This window comes from Rhopalosiphum maidis, chromosome 4 (genome assembly GCF_003676215.2).
Source record: "Rhopalosiphum maidis isolate BTI-1 chromosome 4, ASM367621v3, whole genome shotgun sequence".
Taxonomy (NCBI): Eukaryota; Metazoa; Arthropoda; class Insecta; order Hemiptera; family Aphididae; genus Rhopalosiphum; species Rhopalosiphum maidis.
Window position 1 is genome coordinate 49,331,261 of NC_040880.1, and position 21,586 is coordinate 49,352,846.

General features: G+C 25.1%; 1 protein-coding gene across 1 annotated transcript; it reads left to right on the plus strand.

Annotated features, from left to right (window-relative positions):
- Positions 1 to 1,977: 1,977 nt before the first annotated feature.
- LOC113559272 (protein argonaute-2-like) lies at positions 1,978 to 20,928 on the plus strand. Its single transcript, XM_026964934.1, has 21 exons — positions 1,978 to 2,239; positions 2,415 to 2,548; positions 2,607 to 2,636; positions 5,432 to 5,479; positions 5,974 to 6,036; positions 6,337 to 6,480; positions 7,469 to 7,510; positions 7,574 to 7,781; positions 8,270 to 8,366; positions 9,837 to 10,030; positions 11,805 to 11,938; positions 12,625 to 12,838; positions 13,982 to 14,129; positions 14,294 to 14,536; positions 16,668 to 16,786; positions 16,854 to 17,059; positions 17,284 to 17,443; positions 18,573 to 18,660; positions 19,994 to 20,425; positions 20,514 to 20,698; positions 20,767 to 20,928. Exons 2-21 carry the CDS (start codon positions 2,515 to 2,517, stop codon positions 20,858 to 20,860), a joined length of 2,883 nt encoding a protein of 960 aa, XP_026820735.1. The 5' UTR covers positions 1,978 to 2,239; positions 2,415 to 2,514; the 3' UTR covers positions 20,861 to 20,928.
- Positions 20,929 to 21,586: the final 658 nt, after the last annotated feature.

Below are 21,586 nucleotides of genomic sequence, written 5' to 3' on the forward strand. Positions count from 1 at the left end.
TACTATTAATTCTATTATAATGTTTAAAAAAAATATATTTTTTTGCTGAGTGTTTGATAAAGTTTGAAAGTACAAATTGTAGAAAAAATCATTTTTTGAATTGCCAATAAAATAAATTGAAAAAAAAAACCAAACAAATATAAGTATTACTCGTTTTAAATAAATCGAGTTTTATTCATAATCGTTTTTTTTGGATGCAAATACCTAACTGTTGTCTGTTTTAATCTTATAGAGTAAAGAATATATAGAGGGGCCATACCTAACCGTATACTGTTAACTGTTAAGTCACATAACTTATGTGTAGTGAATTGAAGCGATCAAAATAATGGAATACGTTTAGGCGGACGCACCACAGCTCCGCATGAATAAAAATATTTTATGAATTTGTAGCTTCACATGCACCGTATTTCCGCACGGTTGAATAAATTATCTTGCCGTATCTCTGCATTCTAAAAATATTTTTAACACCAAAAGTTCGCATGCCGTAAAATTAATAAAGATAGCCCTATACAAGGCCGTATCTGTGGGGGTTCAAGCGGTCCGGACTCACCCCGAAATTTTTAAGTGGCCACATTTTACTGATAAATATAGTTTATTGACTATAAAATTTTAGTATTATTAATACTTATTTATTTATTTTTTTTATTTATTGACCCCCAACATTTTTTTTCAGTTACGGCCTTGGCGCTTTATCGGCGTAAAGTGTAAAACCGTGTTGAAATTAAATTAATATAGGTACAACTTATGATTAAAAATATTGAATTATATTACAGTAACAACCAAATTAATATATATATAATTTTGTAAAAAGTTTGGCTTTGTTTAATAATATTTTATTTTTATTTATTATTTTATGTTAAACTTGATACATTATAATTTTATAACATTTACTTTATTCTCTACAGATAGGTATATTATGTTTTATTTTATAACCTATACATTTTATACCGACAACGACGATTTTTGTTGTACGCATTAATTATTATCATTTTTATTTGATAATCACCTAGTTAAATAAATTTAACTTAAATAAAATATATTTATAAAAATATGTTCGAAGTTACAGTGTTAAAAACAAAACCGTGTAAGACTCATACAATGAGGAGTTAAGGCGATAGCCGATAAGTAATTTATAAAATGGCCACGTTGCATGCGCAGTTACGATGCATCGGCTTAGACTACCTAGAGTGACCATTTGAGAAAAATAAAATTATATGTAAAAAATATTTAACATTATAAATTAGAAACTAAAGTATATTTCTAGTGATTTATTTTTCTCATGAGTTGAATAACAGTTTGAATATTTTTATCTGGAATAGTCGTATAAAACTAAATATTATATTGGTATGAAGGTATGATATATTTATATCATTGGAAATACCAGAACTATCGACTTTCCTTCGAATACCAATAAAATAAAACTCAAAATTGCAATACCTTTTTGATCTTTTTACAAAGCCCCAGTCTACAATTAAATTATTCAAATTGATTTAAAAGATAATAATTTGAAAACATTGAATATTAATGATTTTATAATGATATCATAAACGTAATAGATACAGCCAGAGTCGATAAGAGCCGTCGATTTCCTATGGGTCTCCGGCAATGTATGGTATGTTCTTAGATCATAATATGATCATATTATATTAGTATATTATAGTATTATACTGTGATCAAAGAGTAGAGTATGCAATACTTATAATACGTGATCATGCGGAACGCGGAAGAGCCAAGGTGCCCTTAAAAAATTATAACCAGCAAAAGAGGTTGGCAACGCTGGCAACAATATAAATATATTTTAATATTATTAAATTATTCAGGCATGGTCTGCACTGCACTTTGAAGTCAAACCACCAATCAACAATCGACGATTCAGTCTATTCTCCCTCTTAGTAAATTCACCATTGGCTTGTGATGTTTCGCCATAGTACTCCGTACACAATTAAGTATTCAAGCTGATAAAATCTGTAAACTTGTAAGTGCGCGCTGCGCAGTAGGTACTACTCATACTAGTAGTAACTAGTAGTGGTGATGTAATATCGAGTACTATTATTACGAGTAGTGTCAGGTCGGTAGTGAGTACTCAGCAAGTCAGAATTCTTCATATCAGTCACCGTCTACTGTGTGTATAATACAGTGTGTTTACTCTTCACTATCTATTTTGGAATTGTTCATTCCTCAATCGCCAATCGTTATACGTCACATCGAGTATTCGAGCGCTTAGCTTTTCTGATATCTGGTAAAAGTGGTTTCTACTTAGACAATTCTAGTACAATGTCACTGAAATTACTATAATCTAACTAATTGTTTGTACCCTAAATATTGTGTCGTCTAATTAATCACTACCCTTTTTGTTTATACGATACTGACAGATAGAATTTGTTCGCCATTTTAACATCATTCTTGTTTTATAGTGATCAATCCGATTTCACGCTGCACTGTTTGTTGGACGTTGGACGTTTTGTTTAATTAACGCGCTGACGTGCAGTGCGCACTTCAATTTATTAAATTGATATGCTTCCCAATCAACCAAATAATGGAACTCCTGGTACTATAAACAATAATGTTTTTAATTATGTCATAATTTTATATGATTTTGCTTACAGGTGTCCCAGGAAAGAAAAAACAGAAAAAAGGTAAAAAAAAAATGTTTATTCAATGTATTAGAAGATTAAATTATTAATCTAGATTTTGAATTTAAATGATCCATAGATCCATTAGATATGTATAACAAAATGTCTTAAGCTGATCGGTGATCACACACTTTCAGTATTTATTTCAATTAGGTGACAGTAGAGGGTGGGGTTATTACCTATCTAATGTCAATAAATGGAGTTTAAAACAAAATTTTTACTTCCTTTCATTGTTTATTTCTACAGCATACCTCCTTGAAAATGTACTATACCCCTTCAAGGTAGAAGGTCTTAAATAAACACTGTATCTGATTCATGTACTTGACTTGAGAATATTATAATATACCGAATGCTCACGTCTATCTAATCTTATAATTATGTCATTTTTCCACATTTTTGTATTCTATTTAATTCCTTAGACTTTCTTTTTTTTACTGCCTGCCCATTGGAAACTAAGAGTGATTTGACCATTAGAAATATTCAATATACTTTATTAGTAAATATCTCACATACGATTATCATAAATAAAGTAAATTGATTGATTGATGTTAGCCGAGTACATGATTCATGAGAAATTATTTTAATAATTATGCATCAAAAAATTCTGATCACATAATAAATGTGATTACTATATGTATATAGTTTTTACTTTGTTTCTATGACAAAATGTTAATACAAATCAATAAGCATAAAATTTAATTATTATTATTTATTATCAATTAATTATCTGTTCATCTATTGTATTTAATATGTACATGCTATATAATATTAAGGCACTAGAAATTGTCTAATTTCTAATTTTATAAATTATGCAATTAGATTCGAAAGCAACAAAATATTATTATAACTAATATTACTCCATAAATCAGTACTAAACTGAACAGGTCTATTTAATTCTATCATCACAAATTCATGATACCAATAATTTCATTGCTTGAGCCTTGAATCATTGACAAAAATAAAGAACAGAAAATTAATTTATTACCATTATTACTGGGAAAAAACTGAGTGGCTGCTAAAAAAAGAATAATAATTACCAATTTATCTGAGAGGCCAGATAGCTCATTCCCCAACCTTAACACTGTGTTGTATGTTAGTGTGGCAAAAAACTTAACATCTCATATTTTGTTGCATTGGACATACCGGTATACCGCACTGCGGCAGAATACCATGGTAGTATGGTCAGAATATAAAATTATATTTTCATAGGACACAGTGTCTTGCATTCTTGTTAATAGTCTATAATTAAGAGGATGCTGTACCCACAATTGCCTCCATCTTACAAGCTTGTAACATAGCAAATCTACGTTCAGTAGTTCATATTTTGGTTCGTTAACTTTAATATAACAGTGAATTGATCTATTATAAAACTTAATGGCAAGAAATTTATCTGTGTTGGTTTTTTATAATAATTCCATTTTTAAATTGCCCTATTTTATTTACTCAAAAGTTGATAAAAAATTGAATTATCATAAAAAAACCAACATACGAACATAGATAAAGATCTTACCATTAAGTTTTATAATAGATCAACTCACATTAATATTAAAGGTAACGAAACTAAATGTGAACTGTTTATTAGTAACATATCTTAAAAATGTTATTTTTAATTCATTAAACTAAAGTATAAATTATTTATTTAATTAAATAATATAACATAATAATAAATAAACTTATATTAGCACAATATATATCAATAAATTTATTCATTTACACAGATGAATGTTATTTAAAATAATTAATTTTAAATGATTTTTATGTGTCATTGCTAAATAATTTTTGTTATAGAGAAAACTGAGTTTAATCAAACCAAAAATTAAAGATTTAACTTATTACTAGAATTTGGATGTTTATGATTTTGCATATTTTTTTATGTTGTCCAATAGTTTCCATTCTTCTATAGAAATGTTTCATGATATCTATATTCAAAATATCAAAATTTTATTTTGTATACAATTGCATATTTTACCATTTTTTATTTATAAGTGCATTATTTGTGTGTTTTTCTGTTTTTAAGCGCATATTTGACGGTTTTAAATTCTAAAAAATACCATAATTTTACATTTTATTAACCGAATCTGAAATAAGTTTATTTATCTGTATTTTACAAATTCTCACATATTTATTGTTGATAATTCAATATGGTTATACGGAGTAAAGGTGTCTACTAAAATATTTACATATTAGCACTAAATAGACAAAGATTTACAATGAAACATTTAAAACAAACAATAATTATTCAGTGCAATTCTTTTTAAAATATATTAAATGATTATTTCATTTTATATAGTAAATTATAAAATGTAATACATAATAGTTAATATAACAAGCACATAAATATAGTACCGACCCAATTTATTTATATTCTATTAATAATTAACTTTGTCTTTATATATTTATTGCATTTTTTTTGTTCACATTTCTTTATTTTTTGATAAATATTTTTCAAAATTTTCATGCATATTTAGCCGTATTTTAGTGCATAAGTAGATATATACATATTCATATATTTTTAGTGCAAAAACATCCATTCTAACCCTACATATCACATATTAGATACCTTGGTATTACTCCTAAAAACCATAATACTATTTTGTTAAATCTATATGAAATGAAATCATCTGACAATAAATTACAATACATTTTGTGCTTTAATAAAATTCCCACTATGATTAGTGTTTGGTAATCTAAATTTTGTGCGTTCTAACAATATTATATTTATTTGCTGTTCGGAAGTTTTTTTTATTTATTTATATATCTATTCATGACTACATTTTGATCATTCTCTATTTCTAAAGGTAATCAACAAGATAATTCAAATATTAATGTTGGGCCATCAAATTCAGGTAATTAATTATAAAATTTATTTAAACTATTTATAAGACGCTATTCACATTTATACTGTTTATTCGTCTAATGTAGAATGTGACAAAATTCTTCTAAGCCAAATTTTAATAGTGGTATCTAAATTAATGTGAAAGTTTTAACCTATAAACAAATTTTAAGTGGATAACGTTGAGAATGTCAAATTCTTTTATTTTTTATTTAATTAACTTCTTTGATGAAACATATTTTATTAAAATTACTTTAATAGGTGTTAAAACATAAATGTTAATTTAGAAATTATAATTTTGATTTTGCTTTGTTGAATTATACTAAATGTTTGTTAGCTGGAATAAGATCATTTATACAAGTTCACATCTTTTTAAAGATAGTACTCTCTCTTTTGGCTATATTTTTATGCTCTAAGTAGAAATACATCACTGCGAATAATAAGCTTATTTCTGTATAATTCAGCATAAATTTCTTTAATCTGATATAAAATAACATAAATAAACAGGGTCAAAAGAGGCAAGACAACAGCAAACCCAGAAACAAAACCAACCAACAGAGAATAAACCAGGTAAGATTCATAAATATTCTAAAAAACAATCTAAAAGCAGAAAAATTACTGGTTTGTTATCTCCCTGCCATCCTTAATAATAATAATAAGAACAAATATTATACAAAAGTGATCATAATTATAGGACTTATAATAATATAATATGTTATTCTTGAGAATCATAAAATTGTTAGATTATTAACAGAATACCTAGATTATTATGAGTTGCTTGTTGATAAGGATAACAAACCAGTACCAATTGTAGAAGATATTAATAATCTTTACAATTATATTTTATAACATGAACAATTTATTGAATAGGACAAAACGACTTTCCACAAATGTCTCAAACTAAGGCAAATCCAAAACAGCAAACACAGAAACAAAATAAACCAAAGGAAGCGAATCAAAAACAAAAACAGAATCAACCAGCCGGGTCTAAACCAACTCAAAAACAACCTGAAGGTAATATAAAATTAAAAAAGACAATAGTGCATATTCAAAACAATTCAAAAGGTTGGTGTTGTAATATCTAAATTAACATCGGCTTTACCTGATATGACTTCATAATAGGACAATAGTGTTATACCCTTCATTTTATTCAATTACATACATAAATTTATCCTAATTTTTTTTCCCTTTGGACCTGACATATTTGTTAAAACGTCTTCAATTTTTCTAAACATATTGATACTTTCAAGAAGTTTACTATTTGATTCTTTCAAGTTTGTAAGATTAATGGATAACTTGGATAAGTGTAATTTTATGAATGCTGAACCACATTTGACTGCATTATTTTGTACAATTTATTTCAGCTTTACTTTATAAAGTTGATTTTATTTTAGGCATGTTTTTGATGTATTTAGACTAACGGTTTACACATACACTCTGCAGTAATATAAATAATACAGCCATAGAGGCATCCATGTCTATACTGACTGGCTTTTATAGCTGCAATAGTGTAACTGGATGGCTAAGAGGCTGAAGAAAGAAAGCCCTTAAACATTCAAATAAATTAAAATTATCCATGTCAGATCATACCAATGATAATAAAATGATATAAATATATATTTTGAACAATAATGGATAAAAATAAAATTCTTAATAATGGTTTTATGGTACAACCACAGATTATCTGCTTATAAAGAAAGCTGGGTATATCATAGTTGTATTTTTATATAATACAATTTGCTGAATTAAATATTTTGATCATTTAAACACACACAATTGTAAAATATTGTATTATAAAATTAAGTAGGTAGTATACATAAAATATACATCGATTATATATTTGATCAAATTTTGTTTATCTTAAATGCAAAAAATAGTTGCAATATCAATTAAATCTGGGATTTAGTTATAACATCTATTTATTTTATCATGAGAATGTGAATAAACAATGATTTGTATTCAATTTTTTCTTTGAACTTAATTAACTACAATTTTGTCATAGGTAATAAACCACCTGTTGTGCCACAATCAGCTCCAACTCAAGGTAACTTAAAATTATATTTAAGTATTGTTTTACTAGGTACTAATTTAGTTATATTTTATTTAGGAAATCAACAAATTGAACAACAAATTACAATATTAAAAAGTAAATTATTTATTCCTAAAAGAAAAAATCCTAAGGCTGGAGGTTCTATGGGGCGCGCAACTACGATTGAAGTGAATCATCTTCCTCTTAACCTTGATAAATTATTCAAAAAAATTGTATACCACGTAGATGTACAATTCACTCCAGATCTACCAAAAAGACTTCTAAGGTAATTTATTTTAACAATTATTAATAAGTATTAATATGTTCATTTTTTAATATTGAACAACTTTTATTCAAAAATTAATATTTATCATATTTGTTATGCCTTATTTATATTCGATAAATCTATACTTAAAATAAAATTAAAATTCTATATTACGTTATTATTAATGGAACTGAACTCGTATGGCATGTGAAGCGATCGCTTCAATTGTAAATAGGTTTAGCATATAAATTGAGTGGGTGGGACAACACAAAATTTTACAAAAGTCTGTGTTCGGTGCCACTGGCTACTAGTGATAAAAAATTATACATTTATAGTCTATTCAGAATAAGAAGTGTACCTGCCAGACTGGTGGGAGGAGCATCTGACCGCCATCAGGTATCGCTATAATTGTGAATAGACTATAGGTATATGTATATATTTTACTATAGAACTTATATTTTTGTTTTTATTTATCGGTTAATATATTATTATATTTTATTTTTTTATAGATGTGCTTTGGAAGAATTTAATAACAAACATTACCCTAAAGTTCATTTTGCATTTGATGGACGGAGAAATATGTATACTACAAAAGAAATAAATGGCGTATGTTCATTAATTAAAAATATATCTTTTAGTATGCTACAAATTAATATTTGCAAATGGTTGATTCATATTTTTCTATTCTGGTAGCTCAACATGTTATATTAAGAGTATGCCTTCTATTTATAGATAATTGAAAAAAATTTACGATCTTAACTTTGAGGATCGTTTTTTAGCAAATTTAATCTAATAATACTTTTGAAGTCAAAATTAAATTTCTCCTTATTTTTTTAAGAATAATTAGGAAAAGAAAAATAATGAAGAAAAAACAGCAAACACATAACCAGTTTTTAATGTTTGATTATACTCAATTACGAATAACCATATTATTTTAAATGTTTAGATTAGTATTTATATATATATCATAATTAACTTTAAAGACTGACTCTTTTTTGAGATAAACTTTTTTCTTTGTATAAAACAAATATTAATAAAAAATGGTTTGTTGGGTTGAAAAATATAATGTTTCTCATAAGCAGGGACCGGATTGGTCTTGCAAGTTACCAAGTAGAATTTGATGAGTCTCAAAATATGGGCCAGTTTTGAGTGTTTGATTATAATATATATATATTTTTTTATTATTGCTATAAAGTAGTACAAACACTTGTAAAAAATATAATTAATTCAAATTATTTAAACCCTACAGTAGGCAGCTGTAGTTATAATCAAACGTTAGAAATTCTAAAACTCGGTAGGCCAATATCTTGTCTATTAGGTATTGCTCATAACTTAAAAGTATTTAATATACATAGATAAAGACATTTTTTTTTTTATAATCATATTAAGATTTAAATTTGTCAATATCACAAATTTTTATGGTTAAACCTTGCAAATTTAATTCAAGATTTTCTATTAGTAATAGTCATATATAATGAAAAAAATCTAAAAAACATGTTTTTAAACATTTTTATTAATAAAAAATTGTAGTTATTGTGTTGAAATTTAAAAATATTTTTTCTAGGAATTTGATACTCTTATATACATTATTATATTTTTTTATTCAGTATACACAACAATACTTTCAAAAGGTTTAGATTAATTTTATGCTTTACCTGCAATTTATAGAAGTTTATATTAGCATATAACTAATTCTAAATTAAATTACTATAATAATTATTAATTAATAGCAATATAATATTAAAAGATAATAAGCCAACACTCAATCAGCCAAGTTTCCACTTAGATTTTATATGCATTGGTATATTATTGAATTTAAATTTAACACATACCTTACAATGACTTACTCAATGATGAGATATATTTGTACTGTAGAATAGAGCAGCTAACTACTCTCTTTTTTTTACTATTTTTTTAGTGCTATTAAATCCCTGGTTATTTACCAAGTATTCACAAGGTTAAGAATAATAAATTGTATTTATAAAAAGATTTATATTATAGATATCTCTAATAAATATAATAATAATACAACATCGTGATTTTAACTCCTACAAGTAATTACTTATTTATTTGTAGAAAACTGATTTAGTATCTGTGTTAAATGATGAAAACAATAGAACAATAGAATTTACTATTGCTACCTCGATTGTCAATAAAATTCAGATGAGTAAAATCGAGGAATATTTAAGATCTGGATCATCCAACTCTACCCCAGGAGAAGCATTTCAGGCATTGGATATTATTTTGAAAAACCGACCATTTTCATTAAGGTGAATAAGATAATGTAAATATATTATATATTAAGGGGATTTTATACCTGCATGTGTTTTATCTGTTTAACACACAATATGTAACATACCAAATTTGTAGAGGATAATATAAACTACTCTGGTAAGTTTTTTTCAAAACAAGTTATATGAATTTAAAAATGGACTTATAAAACATAAGTCTTTGTAACCCATTTTAAAATGAAAATACGAAGAAAAAAATTATACTCGAGCATAGTTTATATTTCCCATATAAATTCAATAATAAATAAATTTACTATGATATTAAATTCAAATAAATTATGTTAAGAATTACATGCATATATTTCCATGTTGTGTGTGTGTCACATGCATTATTATATTTATAAGGTGATTTTTTAAGCATGCTTAACCCATTTTTATGCTTAAATTTACATATATTCAAATTCTGATTTGTACACAATTTCAAGTTGTTAAAATACAACGTTTTTATTATAAAATTATATTTTTAAATAATTTTTATCCTTATATTTTTTTAAGGTTTTTACTTTTTTGAACGACAACATATAGTTTTAATTTCATATTCCAAAGTAAAAGATTTTTCTGAGTATTTTGATACTTAAAGATCAAATTTAGGGCGAGTAGTTTATGAGTTATATGTATTTAAAGTTTAGACAAGCGATGTGGTGGACAAACATTTTGCGGGGTAACCCCATACCACTCTATTCCGCGCATCAAAACTTTAAATACTTATAACTTATAAACTATTTACCCTTAATTCAATTTTTATGTATCAAAATACTCAAAACAATTATTCTGCTTTGGAATATGAAATTAAAACTCTGTGTTGTTATTCAAAAAAGTAAAAATTTAAAAAAAATATAATTTTTTTATGAAAACGTTGAGTTTTTAACAACTTGAAACTATGTAAAAATCAGAATTTGAATATATACATAATTTTAGCATAATAATGGGGTGAGCATGGCTTAAGAAATCACCTTATATACATGCAAGTATAAAATCCTTTATAGCATGATTTCCTTTTCATATATATTAAATGATACCTAAGTAGATACTGAACCGAATATTCTTACTTTTTGTTGTTCAGCAATATACTTAAAGAATTATTTATCAATACTTAGTTTTATTTTATTAATACAAAATAAAAAATCAGCAATAATTTTATTTAAAACTATTTTGTGTACCCTAATTTACATAATCAAGCTTAAGCTATATGTTCCTATTTTCTTATAACAACTATATTATCATGCCACTGGTTTGTATCCAGTATGATATGGTAATTTATAAATCAATAATTTTCTTTTACTGCTAATCATTTGAAATATGTAATAAATAGTTTTATAAGAAATACATTTTACAACACATAATAACTTTATGAGACTTATTGTGACACTTGACTTTTGAACACTGGACATAATACTAAGAATTACATATATAATTTTAGGCAAACATTTACTCAAGATGGCTAAAGTTAAACATATTGTTTTAAATAGGTCTATTCACAATGGGCAAATTTTAACTGTGTGTGTAGAGTATTATAGTGTATAAGTTTTATGTCTTAATGAATACAATTTGTGGCGATTTAAAATTGTTTTCGTGTACAAACTATTAGCCTATAAGTAAGAGCCTTAAAATATAAAGTATAAAAAATAATTATTATGTTTTTGGGGGAAAAAATGTTGAAAGAATTAGATAATGCCCCTGGTTTTATTCTTAAGTACAGTTCCCTAAAATTTTGAATGTTAAATTTTAATTAATTATTTATTATGTGTTATAGATTCACTAATGTTGGAAGATCATTTTTCCCACTTCCACGTATTACACCAGTCGACTTAGGTGAAGGAATGGAATTATGGAAAGGATTTTTTCAAAGTCCTGTTATGGGTTGGAAACCTTATCTTAATATAGATGGTAAATACTAAGTAATATATAATCAAAATTCTTCAATCTTCTTTTGAGATGCCTTATGGTTAAAATTTGATTTAGCTTAAAATTTGAGATGAAGAGGGAACAATACTAAAAGATTTTTAAAGTAATTTAAAAAACTAAAAATTAAAATTGTGTTCAAGTATTCACACAAGATGTCATATTTTGAATAAAATTGATTTTTTGTAATTCATAAATGAATAACTATTAGTATTTGAAATATTTAAATGATATTTATATTTTCATTTTCATATTTATTATTTAAAATCTAGTATCATTGATGTCAGAATTTTGTAGCATATGTATGTCCAGTAATGTAATTTCTCTATACATTCTGGCCACTGAGAGAGTGCTACTCTTTGGTGCATTCAGGATGTATAAATAATTTACAATTTTAAAATACTCATAACTTGCTTTAAAATTAAAATATAATAAAACGCTTATGAAATGCCCTAGATAATGTTCTTAACTTTAAATTTTATAATAGGTCATTTCACTCTAATTTAAGAAATTAATATGGTTAGTCATTGTGAACGTAAAATTTGCTATGTTGCAAATGCATAGGTTAGATGTAGATAACAAATACTACGCTGACATCCTCTTACGCAGTCTTTGTTCTAAATGTTCTACTTTTATATATGTTAATTTAATTTATTAATATTTTATTTTAGTGGCACACAAAGGATTTCCTAAACATCAACCATTAATTAACTACATAACTATTGAATTGCAATGTGATCTCACTAAAGAAATGGATATGAGGAGTTTTAACACATTATCAACTTATGTTAAAGGATTAAAAATTGACTTTATGGTTCCAAATCAACCCAACACAAAGCGTTCGTACAAAGTCGTTGGTCTCCTTGACACTGCCGCTAAATTTAGGTTAGGACAACAAAATAAGAATTTTATTAATTCAATTAATTTTTTTTAATTTAATTTTAAAGCAAATTACAAAGATATAAACTTTGAAATTTAAAAGTGCTCTTTATACTTGCAATATTGAGCTATATTTGAAAGTATACTTTTATCTGTCTATCATATACCATATGAAAAAAGCATTTATTACAAAATCTATTCTTTAGTCTTACTGTTAACATTTAAATTGTGTTTAAATTAATTTCCTATTCTGTATGTATAAAAATGACATAATTACTGCTTGGAGTACATTCCTTGCAATAAAATGTTAAACTACTTAAATTAGCACAGCTTAGCGGTCTTTAATATTCATGCTATTGCTAATATAAGTAATCTAATAAACCTAGACAATTAAACAGTGCCTTTTAAAGAAATCGAATAATGCTTAAAAGGAAACACAATAATTTCGTTCTTTTACATTCATTAATCAATGCTAGTTATCTTCAACTGTGTTTTCTATACTGTTTAATAAATCAATTAGAAATATATTTTATTTTTTTTTACTAATCATGCATATTTAATAGTAAAATTTAAATAATACAACAAATAAAATCAAAAATTTGCTAAATATTTTTTGTTTTGGAAAATAGTTAAAGTTAGAATATCGTAAACTACTTAAGGTCTTAACTCAATAACAAAACTTTTTTCTTCCTAAGTTTTATGAATAGTTTATAAAGTAACATTTTTAACATTTTTAATCAATTTATAATGCCATTTATATTTCCTATTTCACCTTTCAATATACAGATGTAGGAGTAAAGTTGTTTGTTTGTAGTGTATATTCCTAATTGGAGATCAGTTCACTGATGTGAAGTTTGTAAAGGTCTGTCCTATATTTTAAGAAATTTTACAAATTATATTGTTTTTAATGGAGTAATATTTTAAAATTCAATATACAAATATTATTAGTAGTATTAAATTTTAAAACTATCCATTAATAAAAAAATAAGCTTATTATTGCAATTATATTATTATCTGTTAACTGGTATTTATTTGAATTGTAATATTATAATCCCCAATAGTGTGAACAATTTTCAATTTGTGGAAAAATGGCAAATAAAATGAAAATTGTAAATAAAACATTAACAATTATTGACATTATCTTTTTAGATTTAATATGGAGGATTCTGCTAAAGGTGTACAATCAATTAATGTAGTGCAATACTTCAAACTTACGCGAAACTATGTTATCAAGTATCCAAATTTACCTTGTTTACATGTTGGCAATGTAAATAAAAAAACTGCTATTCCGATTGAGGTAAATAAGTATAATATTACTTAATAGTTAATATTTATACATAATAGTTCAAAATTATATAGTTTTATATTTTTGTTATTTATGTAATAGCATCTACAATACAATTCATAGAATTAATTTTAAAAATGTTGAACTCAAGTCATATTGTTTAATACATTTTTTAGCTATGCATTGTTCAAAGGGGACAATTGCGTTTGAAAAAATTATCTGAAATGCAAACTGCTACCATGGTAAGAAATGCAGCTCGGCCTCCTGCAGAACGACGACAGACTATTGAAAATTGCATCAAAGACATTAAATACAACCAAGATCCTGTATTGAACGAGTTTGGTATTTCCGTTACAGAGAATTTTGCTTCAATCCCAGCAAGAGTTTTGCCTCAGCCTGTCTTGTCATATGCTAATGGGGTAATTTTAAAAATGTTTTAGTAAATTAAGTATTAACAGTTGATTTATAAAGTAATCAATAATTTATTATTTGATCTGATCAAAGCAAATTTTAATTTTAGTTCAAAGTTGAATGATTTATGCGATGTATTATATCATTGATGTTTTTAAGAGGACATTATACCCTTATGCTTTGTCTCTGTCTTATTAACATACATACATCATAGAAAATGTGTGATCAACAGAACATATTTTGTGATGTTAGCTTTAATATTAGAGTAAATTAACCTATTATCAAATTTAAATGTAAGAATATTATAAGACAATGTTATATGCCTTTATTTATATTATCATTTTTAAGTGAGTTATAAACACTTTAAAGTTGTATTATTTTACATAGCTATAACTCACTTTAAAACGATAATATCAATAAAAGCATATGATATTGTCTAGATGATATTCTTATCTTTAAATTTGATAATAGAAAAATTTACTTGAATATTAAAGCTAACAACACAAAATGTGTTCTAATGAATGCAAATTTACTTCAAATTTTCCATAGAGCAACACATGTGGGTATAACGTACTTTTAACCATCATTATTTTTATGATAGTTGTGATGAATATTTCTGTTTCAATTATCCTATTAATGGTCTTAAAACTATATTCTTTGTTGATAAAAGGGATATGCAACGTTTTAAAAATATGAATATCAAAATATTATAACTATTAATAATGCTGATATATTTTTAGGTACATTAAAATTCTTGATTAAAAGATAATTGTTAACTTTTTATTCTTAACATTTTTCTATCAGTGTAGTTCAAACTAAACACTTTTTAAAAGTTGAACTTTCTAACTTATGAGTAGTAAAATACAATATTATGTCTTATTCTATTCATTATTTTTATTTTATAAAATTAAATGGATAAAAATTATTAAAACTCCCATGATTCTTGAAATTATCTAAATTGTTTTAAAATCTAATTAGTTTGTTTCTGTACAGAGTGATTCTTTTATCACAAAACACTCATTATTTCATAATGTATTTTATGTTTTTGAGTACATTTTTTTTACATAGTTTCAAGTTGTTAAAAAAACGTTTTTATTAAAAGTTATATTTTTAAATATTTTTTATTCTTATATTTTTTTTAAGTTTTTACTTTTTTGAATGACAACACAGAGTTTTAATTTCATGTTCCAAAGCATAATAATTGTGTTTTGAGTATTTTGATACATAACAATTGAATTAAGGGCAGATAGTTTATGAGTTATAAATATTAAAAGTTTTTTTGCACGGAATGGAGTGGTACGAGGTTACCCCGCAAAATGTTTGTCCATTACTCCGTTTGTCTAAACTTTAAATACATATAACTCTTAAACTACTCACCCTAAATTTGATTTTTATGTATCAAAATACTCAGAAAAATATTCTGCTTTGGAATATGAAATTAAAACTCTGTTGTCATTAAAAAATGTAAAAAATATAATGATAAAAAAATATTTATAAATATAATTTTTTAATAAAAACTTAGTTTTTTTAACAACTTGAAACTATGTAAAAAAAATGTACTCAAAAACATGAACACTTAATAAAATAATGAGTGTTTTATGATAAAAGAATCACCCTGTATAGTTGAACAATAAAAATCAGTGACTTCATTTTTATATTTATTATTTTATAATTTGTATCTATTGTCTATATCAGTGTTTCCCAACCTATGGGTCGCAACTGGCTAAACTTACCCATAAATAATTTATTTTTAGTGTGGGTGGGTCACATAACCAATAAGGAGTAAATTTGAGGGCTTCCATTACAAAAAGGTTGAGAAACACTGATCTATATTAATAATCGGTAACTTCAGGCCACATTCATGAATTAAAAAGAATTAGCGGCCCAAATAAAAATAAGAATTTTACATTTTTAAATTATTATAAAAAAAAAAAATGTTGTCATTCTAAAATTTAAAGCAATAGTATACAATAGCAGCCTGATAGGCTTTTAATTTAAAGTAGCTAATAAAAGTAAATAGAATACATAATTATTACTTATTATTCTTAAGTAAGTTGTAAATAATATTATTCATCCTGTAAGAAGAACACCACAGAGTTAGAAGAAATACCACAAATATATAATTTGTATATTTTTCAGGAAAAGACACCAAATGCTGGTGTTTGGAAAATTGATAAATCTTTATTTACTAAAGCTGTATGTATTACCAGATGGGTTGTATTAAATCTAGATGGCCGCACAAATATGCAAAGCATTAAGTAAAATTATAATTATTTTAATTTTTTTTTAATTACTTTTTAACTAATTGTTTATTTTTTATTTTAGAAACTTTGAAAGAACTTTGATAGCGAGTGGTAATAGTTTGAATGTTTCTGTCAACCCAATGAATCCTCCAATAAACAATGTGGTGCAAAGGAATGCCCGTTTGAGTGAAATAAAAACCTTAGTTGGGAACCTTTTTACAAAGCTAAAAGCTAACAATGTAGAATTAGTTGTGGTTATTATTCCAGATTATCCGCCTGGAATATATGGTAAGTAATATTAAAATTAATTTGTAATAAATTATTTTATGAAAGAGTATTTAATTTATTTTTCTAACTCAGATCAAACATATTAAATGTCTACTGTATATATTACTAATATTCAATTGTATCTATTAAATTGTTTAATGTATGTGATGTAATCATTTTTAAAAAATAATTAATGTATTATTAATTATACCATTTAATATAAAATTGTCTTAATTTTATTTAAGCCGCTGTTAAGCAAAAATCAGAATTGGAAGTTGGTATTCTTACACAATGCATTAAATCCAAGACAATGTTTAAAATGAATCCATCAACATCTTCCAATATTCTACTAAAAATAAACTCGAAACTGAATGGAATTAATCACACTCTTGCTAATAAAAGCAGGTAATAATATACTAGATGATAAAGCAGTTCAAAATAGAAAACAATTTAAATATTTTCTTTTTTCTATAAGCATAGATCAATATTCTAAATTAAAATGTATATACTTGAATTAGACAATTTTAATGTACAGCAGAATCTTGATAATGATTCATTGTACAGGAATTATAATCTAATAATTTAAGTCTGCAGTTTTAATTGTATTTTGAGTTATCGATTGAATAATCCAATATCATTTAATCTTACAATAATATAGTTGTAATTTCAACTAATATAATAATAAACAATATAAACTTGTAGATGATAATATTTATATCAAGCCTTTTAAAATATAAATTAAATCTTTTCATGACTACTAACTGCTTACTAACTTTATAATAGAAGTTTTATGTTCCATAATTAAGTTAGATAAATATTTTTATTTATCACAAATTGTGGATATAAAGTACAAAACTGTGATGATTTGAAATATTGAACATAAAATGATAACTATCAATTATGATTAAAACAAATAAAAAATAATTGATTTCAAAAACAATATAATCCATATTATTACATTGCATAGGTACAAATAATTAAAAAAAAATTAAAATATACTAAAAAAATCATAATACTAATTAATGTATTTACCAAATTTCAAAATACAGTACAAATTATTATTTTTGTTTAAAATATCTAATTTCATCAAATTTTGAACCTGTTTTAAAATAAATACTTATAAAAAAAAAAATTATACATTTAAAATAACTAATTACAGCATTATTGTAATGCTAACTAAATTCTAAATGTTTTTTTTTTTTTTTGATTGCTAGACAACAGCGTCATTAAATAAAACCAGTTTGAAAATTCAATATAAAACTCAGTAAAAAATATCCTTGTTACAAATTATCATTGTATCATCAATGTATGACATATGTATACTATCTTTGCTTTTAATATTCTTATACCTTATACCTTATAGATATTTTGAACTTCTGATGACATAAATATAATATAAATTATGCTTAATATTTATTTTTGGTATATTGTTCAAACAAATTAATATAATACATTTTTAAGTAATCAAAATTGAATCTAATAAAATCTTATTATCTAAGTAAATAAATAAAAATCATTTTTATGTATATTTTAGTCCACCGAGTATGGAAGGGGCTATTATTTTTGGAGCTGATGTGACACATCCATCCCCTGATCAGACTGCTATTCCATCAGTTGCTGCTGTAAGTAAAATTTAAATTTCATACTATTAGAGTGGATGTAAATAACAATTCTATAGCAATGCCTCCATTTTTACAACAAATCTTTTTTTTTCTTCATTAAGACAATTAAAAATCGGTTCTCATATAGCAGGGATGGTCAACTGTAATAGATTGTGATTGACTTCTGAGTTTTTCCCGGTTGTCGCGATTGACAAAAAAAAAAAAATTGTCAATAAATAAAAATATTTTTTATATACATGCGTATTACACTTATAAGCAAAAATTTTCACCGGAATCATTTTTTCGAGTTTTGAATTTTAGGTGTTAAAAGAAAATTTGAGATATTGAATTTCGGGTGTTTCAGGTAAACAAACTTTTCTGGTTACGGTTAAATACAAATTTATTTGGGTTAATTATAGTTAATTACGTGTTTTATATCAATTAACATGACATTTTCTATGCATATTTGATATAATAGTTTTATTTTATTTTTAAAGCAAATATAATAATAAAAATTATATACTTACCATCAATCATTCAGTCATTTTTCACTGATATAGCACTCATTTTTATGTATTTAATAATAATTTGGGTTTCGGGTTATGTTTGGGTGCAAAGCCCTGTTTATAAGTATTGTTTAATGTCACAGTTTTACACAACACATATTTTAATATATTGTATTACAAATTATTACTTTTAACTTATTATTATTATTATGTTTATTTAATTCACCTATATGTCGCAATGAAGCTACTTGATATCAGTGTATATTGCAGGGGTGGCCAAGCCGTGGCTCGCACATAGACTTTTGCGGCTCATATACTATCATAAAATTTTTTCATGACTTTTTTTCTTTTTTTTTTACATTTTGGCTCTTCCATATTTATTAATATATTTGGTGGCTTATGAGTCTCTTCTCGCTGGCCATCCCTGGTATATTGTGTATAATATCGTTTTTCACAGTTATTTATTGCCGTTTTCTAAATCTAATTTTTATATTCATGGATTAAACATAAATTAACACAAATTTCCAAAAAAAAACAAAAAGTACAAACTAAGAAAATACGAAAGGGAGTTGTGATCGACCTGTTGGCCACCCTTGTCATGAGAACTGCTCTGATTTTAGTTATATATGTTGGTTATTGGATGGATATTTATTTTTATTTTTTATTAAACTGTCTTTTTGCTTTTTTGTATTTTAAATTGGGACATCTGCTTCCTATAAAAAATGAGTTATTATAGCGCTATTTTTTTTTTTTTTGCAATCTGATTCTAAAATAATTTTAGATAACCACAATACTTATATTAGTAATTTTTACAAAATTTTTTAAAAACATTTTTTTTTCTATCTTAGGTAGCAGCCAGTCATGATATTCATGGAAGCCAATACAATATGGAATGGCGCTTGCAATCTCCTAAAGTTGAAATCATTCAAGATTTAGAAGACATAATTCATTTACAGTTGCTTAAATACAAGGAAAAAACAAATATTGTGCCAAAGAAAATATTATATTTTAGAGATGGTGTAAGCGAAGGCCAATTTCTACAGTTGTTGGAACATGAACTGATTGCTATTCGAAGAGCTTGTCTTAGACTCAATATTAACTACAGACCTTCAGTGACATTTTTGGTTGTACAGAAAAGACATCATACTAGAATGTTTCCCAAGTCTAGTTGTGATATGGACGGCAAGTTTGCTAATGTTCCTTCTGGTACAATTGTAGATACTCAAATTACCCATCCAACAGAACTCGATTTTTATTTATGTAGCCATGCTAGTATTCAAGTTAGTTATTATAAATATTATATGTTATATTTACTTAAAAGCTAATACAATATGTTTCTTTTTTATTACCAAATTTTTATTTATCAAGGGCACATCAAGACCAACCAAATATCATCTCATATGGGATGACAATAATTTCACCGAAGACCAGTTGGAACAACTGACATTTTACCTATGTTTTATGTTTGCACGTTGTACACGTTCTGTTTCATATCCGGCACCTACCTACTATGCTCATTTGGCTGCATTTAGAGCCCGAGCTTATATTGAAAAGTTAGTTATTTGCTTACAGTATTATAATATTAAAACATAAATTTATTAATCTGTATATTATTTTTTAGCAAAACCATTGACCTCAATCATTTAGATGATGAGCAAAACAAAAATAAACTGAACCATTCATTCACAGTTAATACACCCATGTTTTTTGTTTAAATAAATTTATTTAAAAACTATTTTAATATTTTTTTTTTTTTTTTTTTTTTTTTTTTTAAAAAAAATTATTTAATTATTATCTTTATACTATTATCTATACTTACTCATATTTAATAACATACAATATATATATATATATATGTGTGTGTATAACATTTAAGACAATTTTTTTTTAATATACTTTTTTGCTTGTACTTTATTTTATTTTATTAATTATTAATAAGGTCATGTTTCCACTTTACATATTGTGTTAATAAATTTAATTTATTGAAACATGGTTAGTGTTGATTTGTTGATTACCAGTTTGCCGTCAGTTGTTTTTAAACATCTATCACGGTCATGTTTATTTCTACATAACACACAACTACCATTTCTCCTCAACTGATGTCGTCTAGGATTAGTACTCCATTAGATACTGAAGACTGACAAATTGTACTAAACTAACAGAGGAATTTTTTTTTTTATTATTATTTAAAATTCTAGTTCAAGAAATATATAATATATATATTTTACAACTAGATTATTACTAGAAGTTACTCTACACTGAGGTGGAACCTCGTATTGTAGAGTAAAAGTACTAATTTTATTTTATATTTAATAATAATAAAAAAGATAGAAAAATAAAAACTATAACAATAATAAAAATAACAAGAAAAAACTATGACCAATATATCCCAAACACGTATTTATTGGGTTTAGTTAATCAAAAATGTGAAACACATCAAT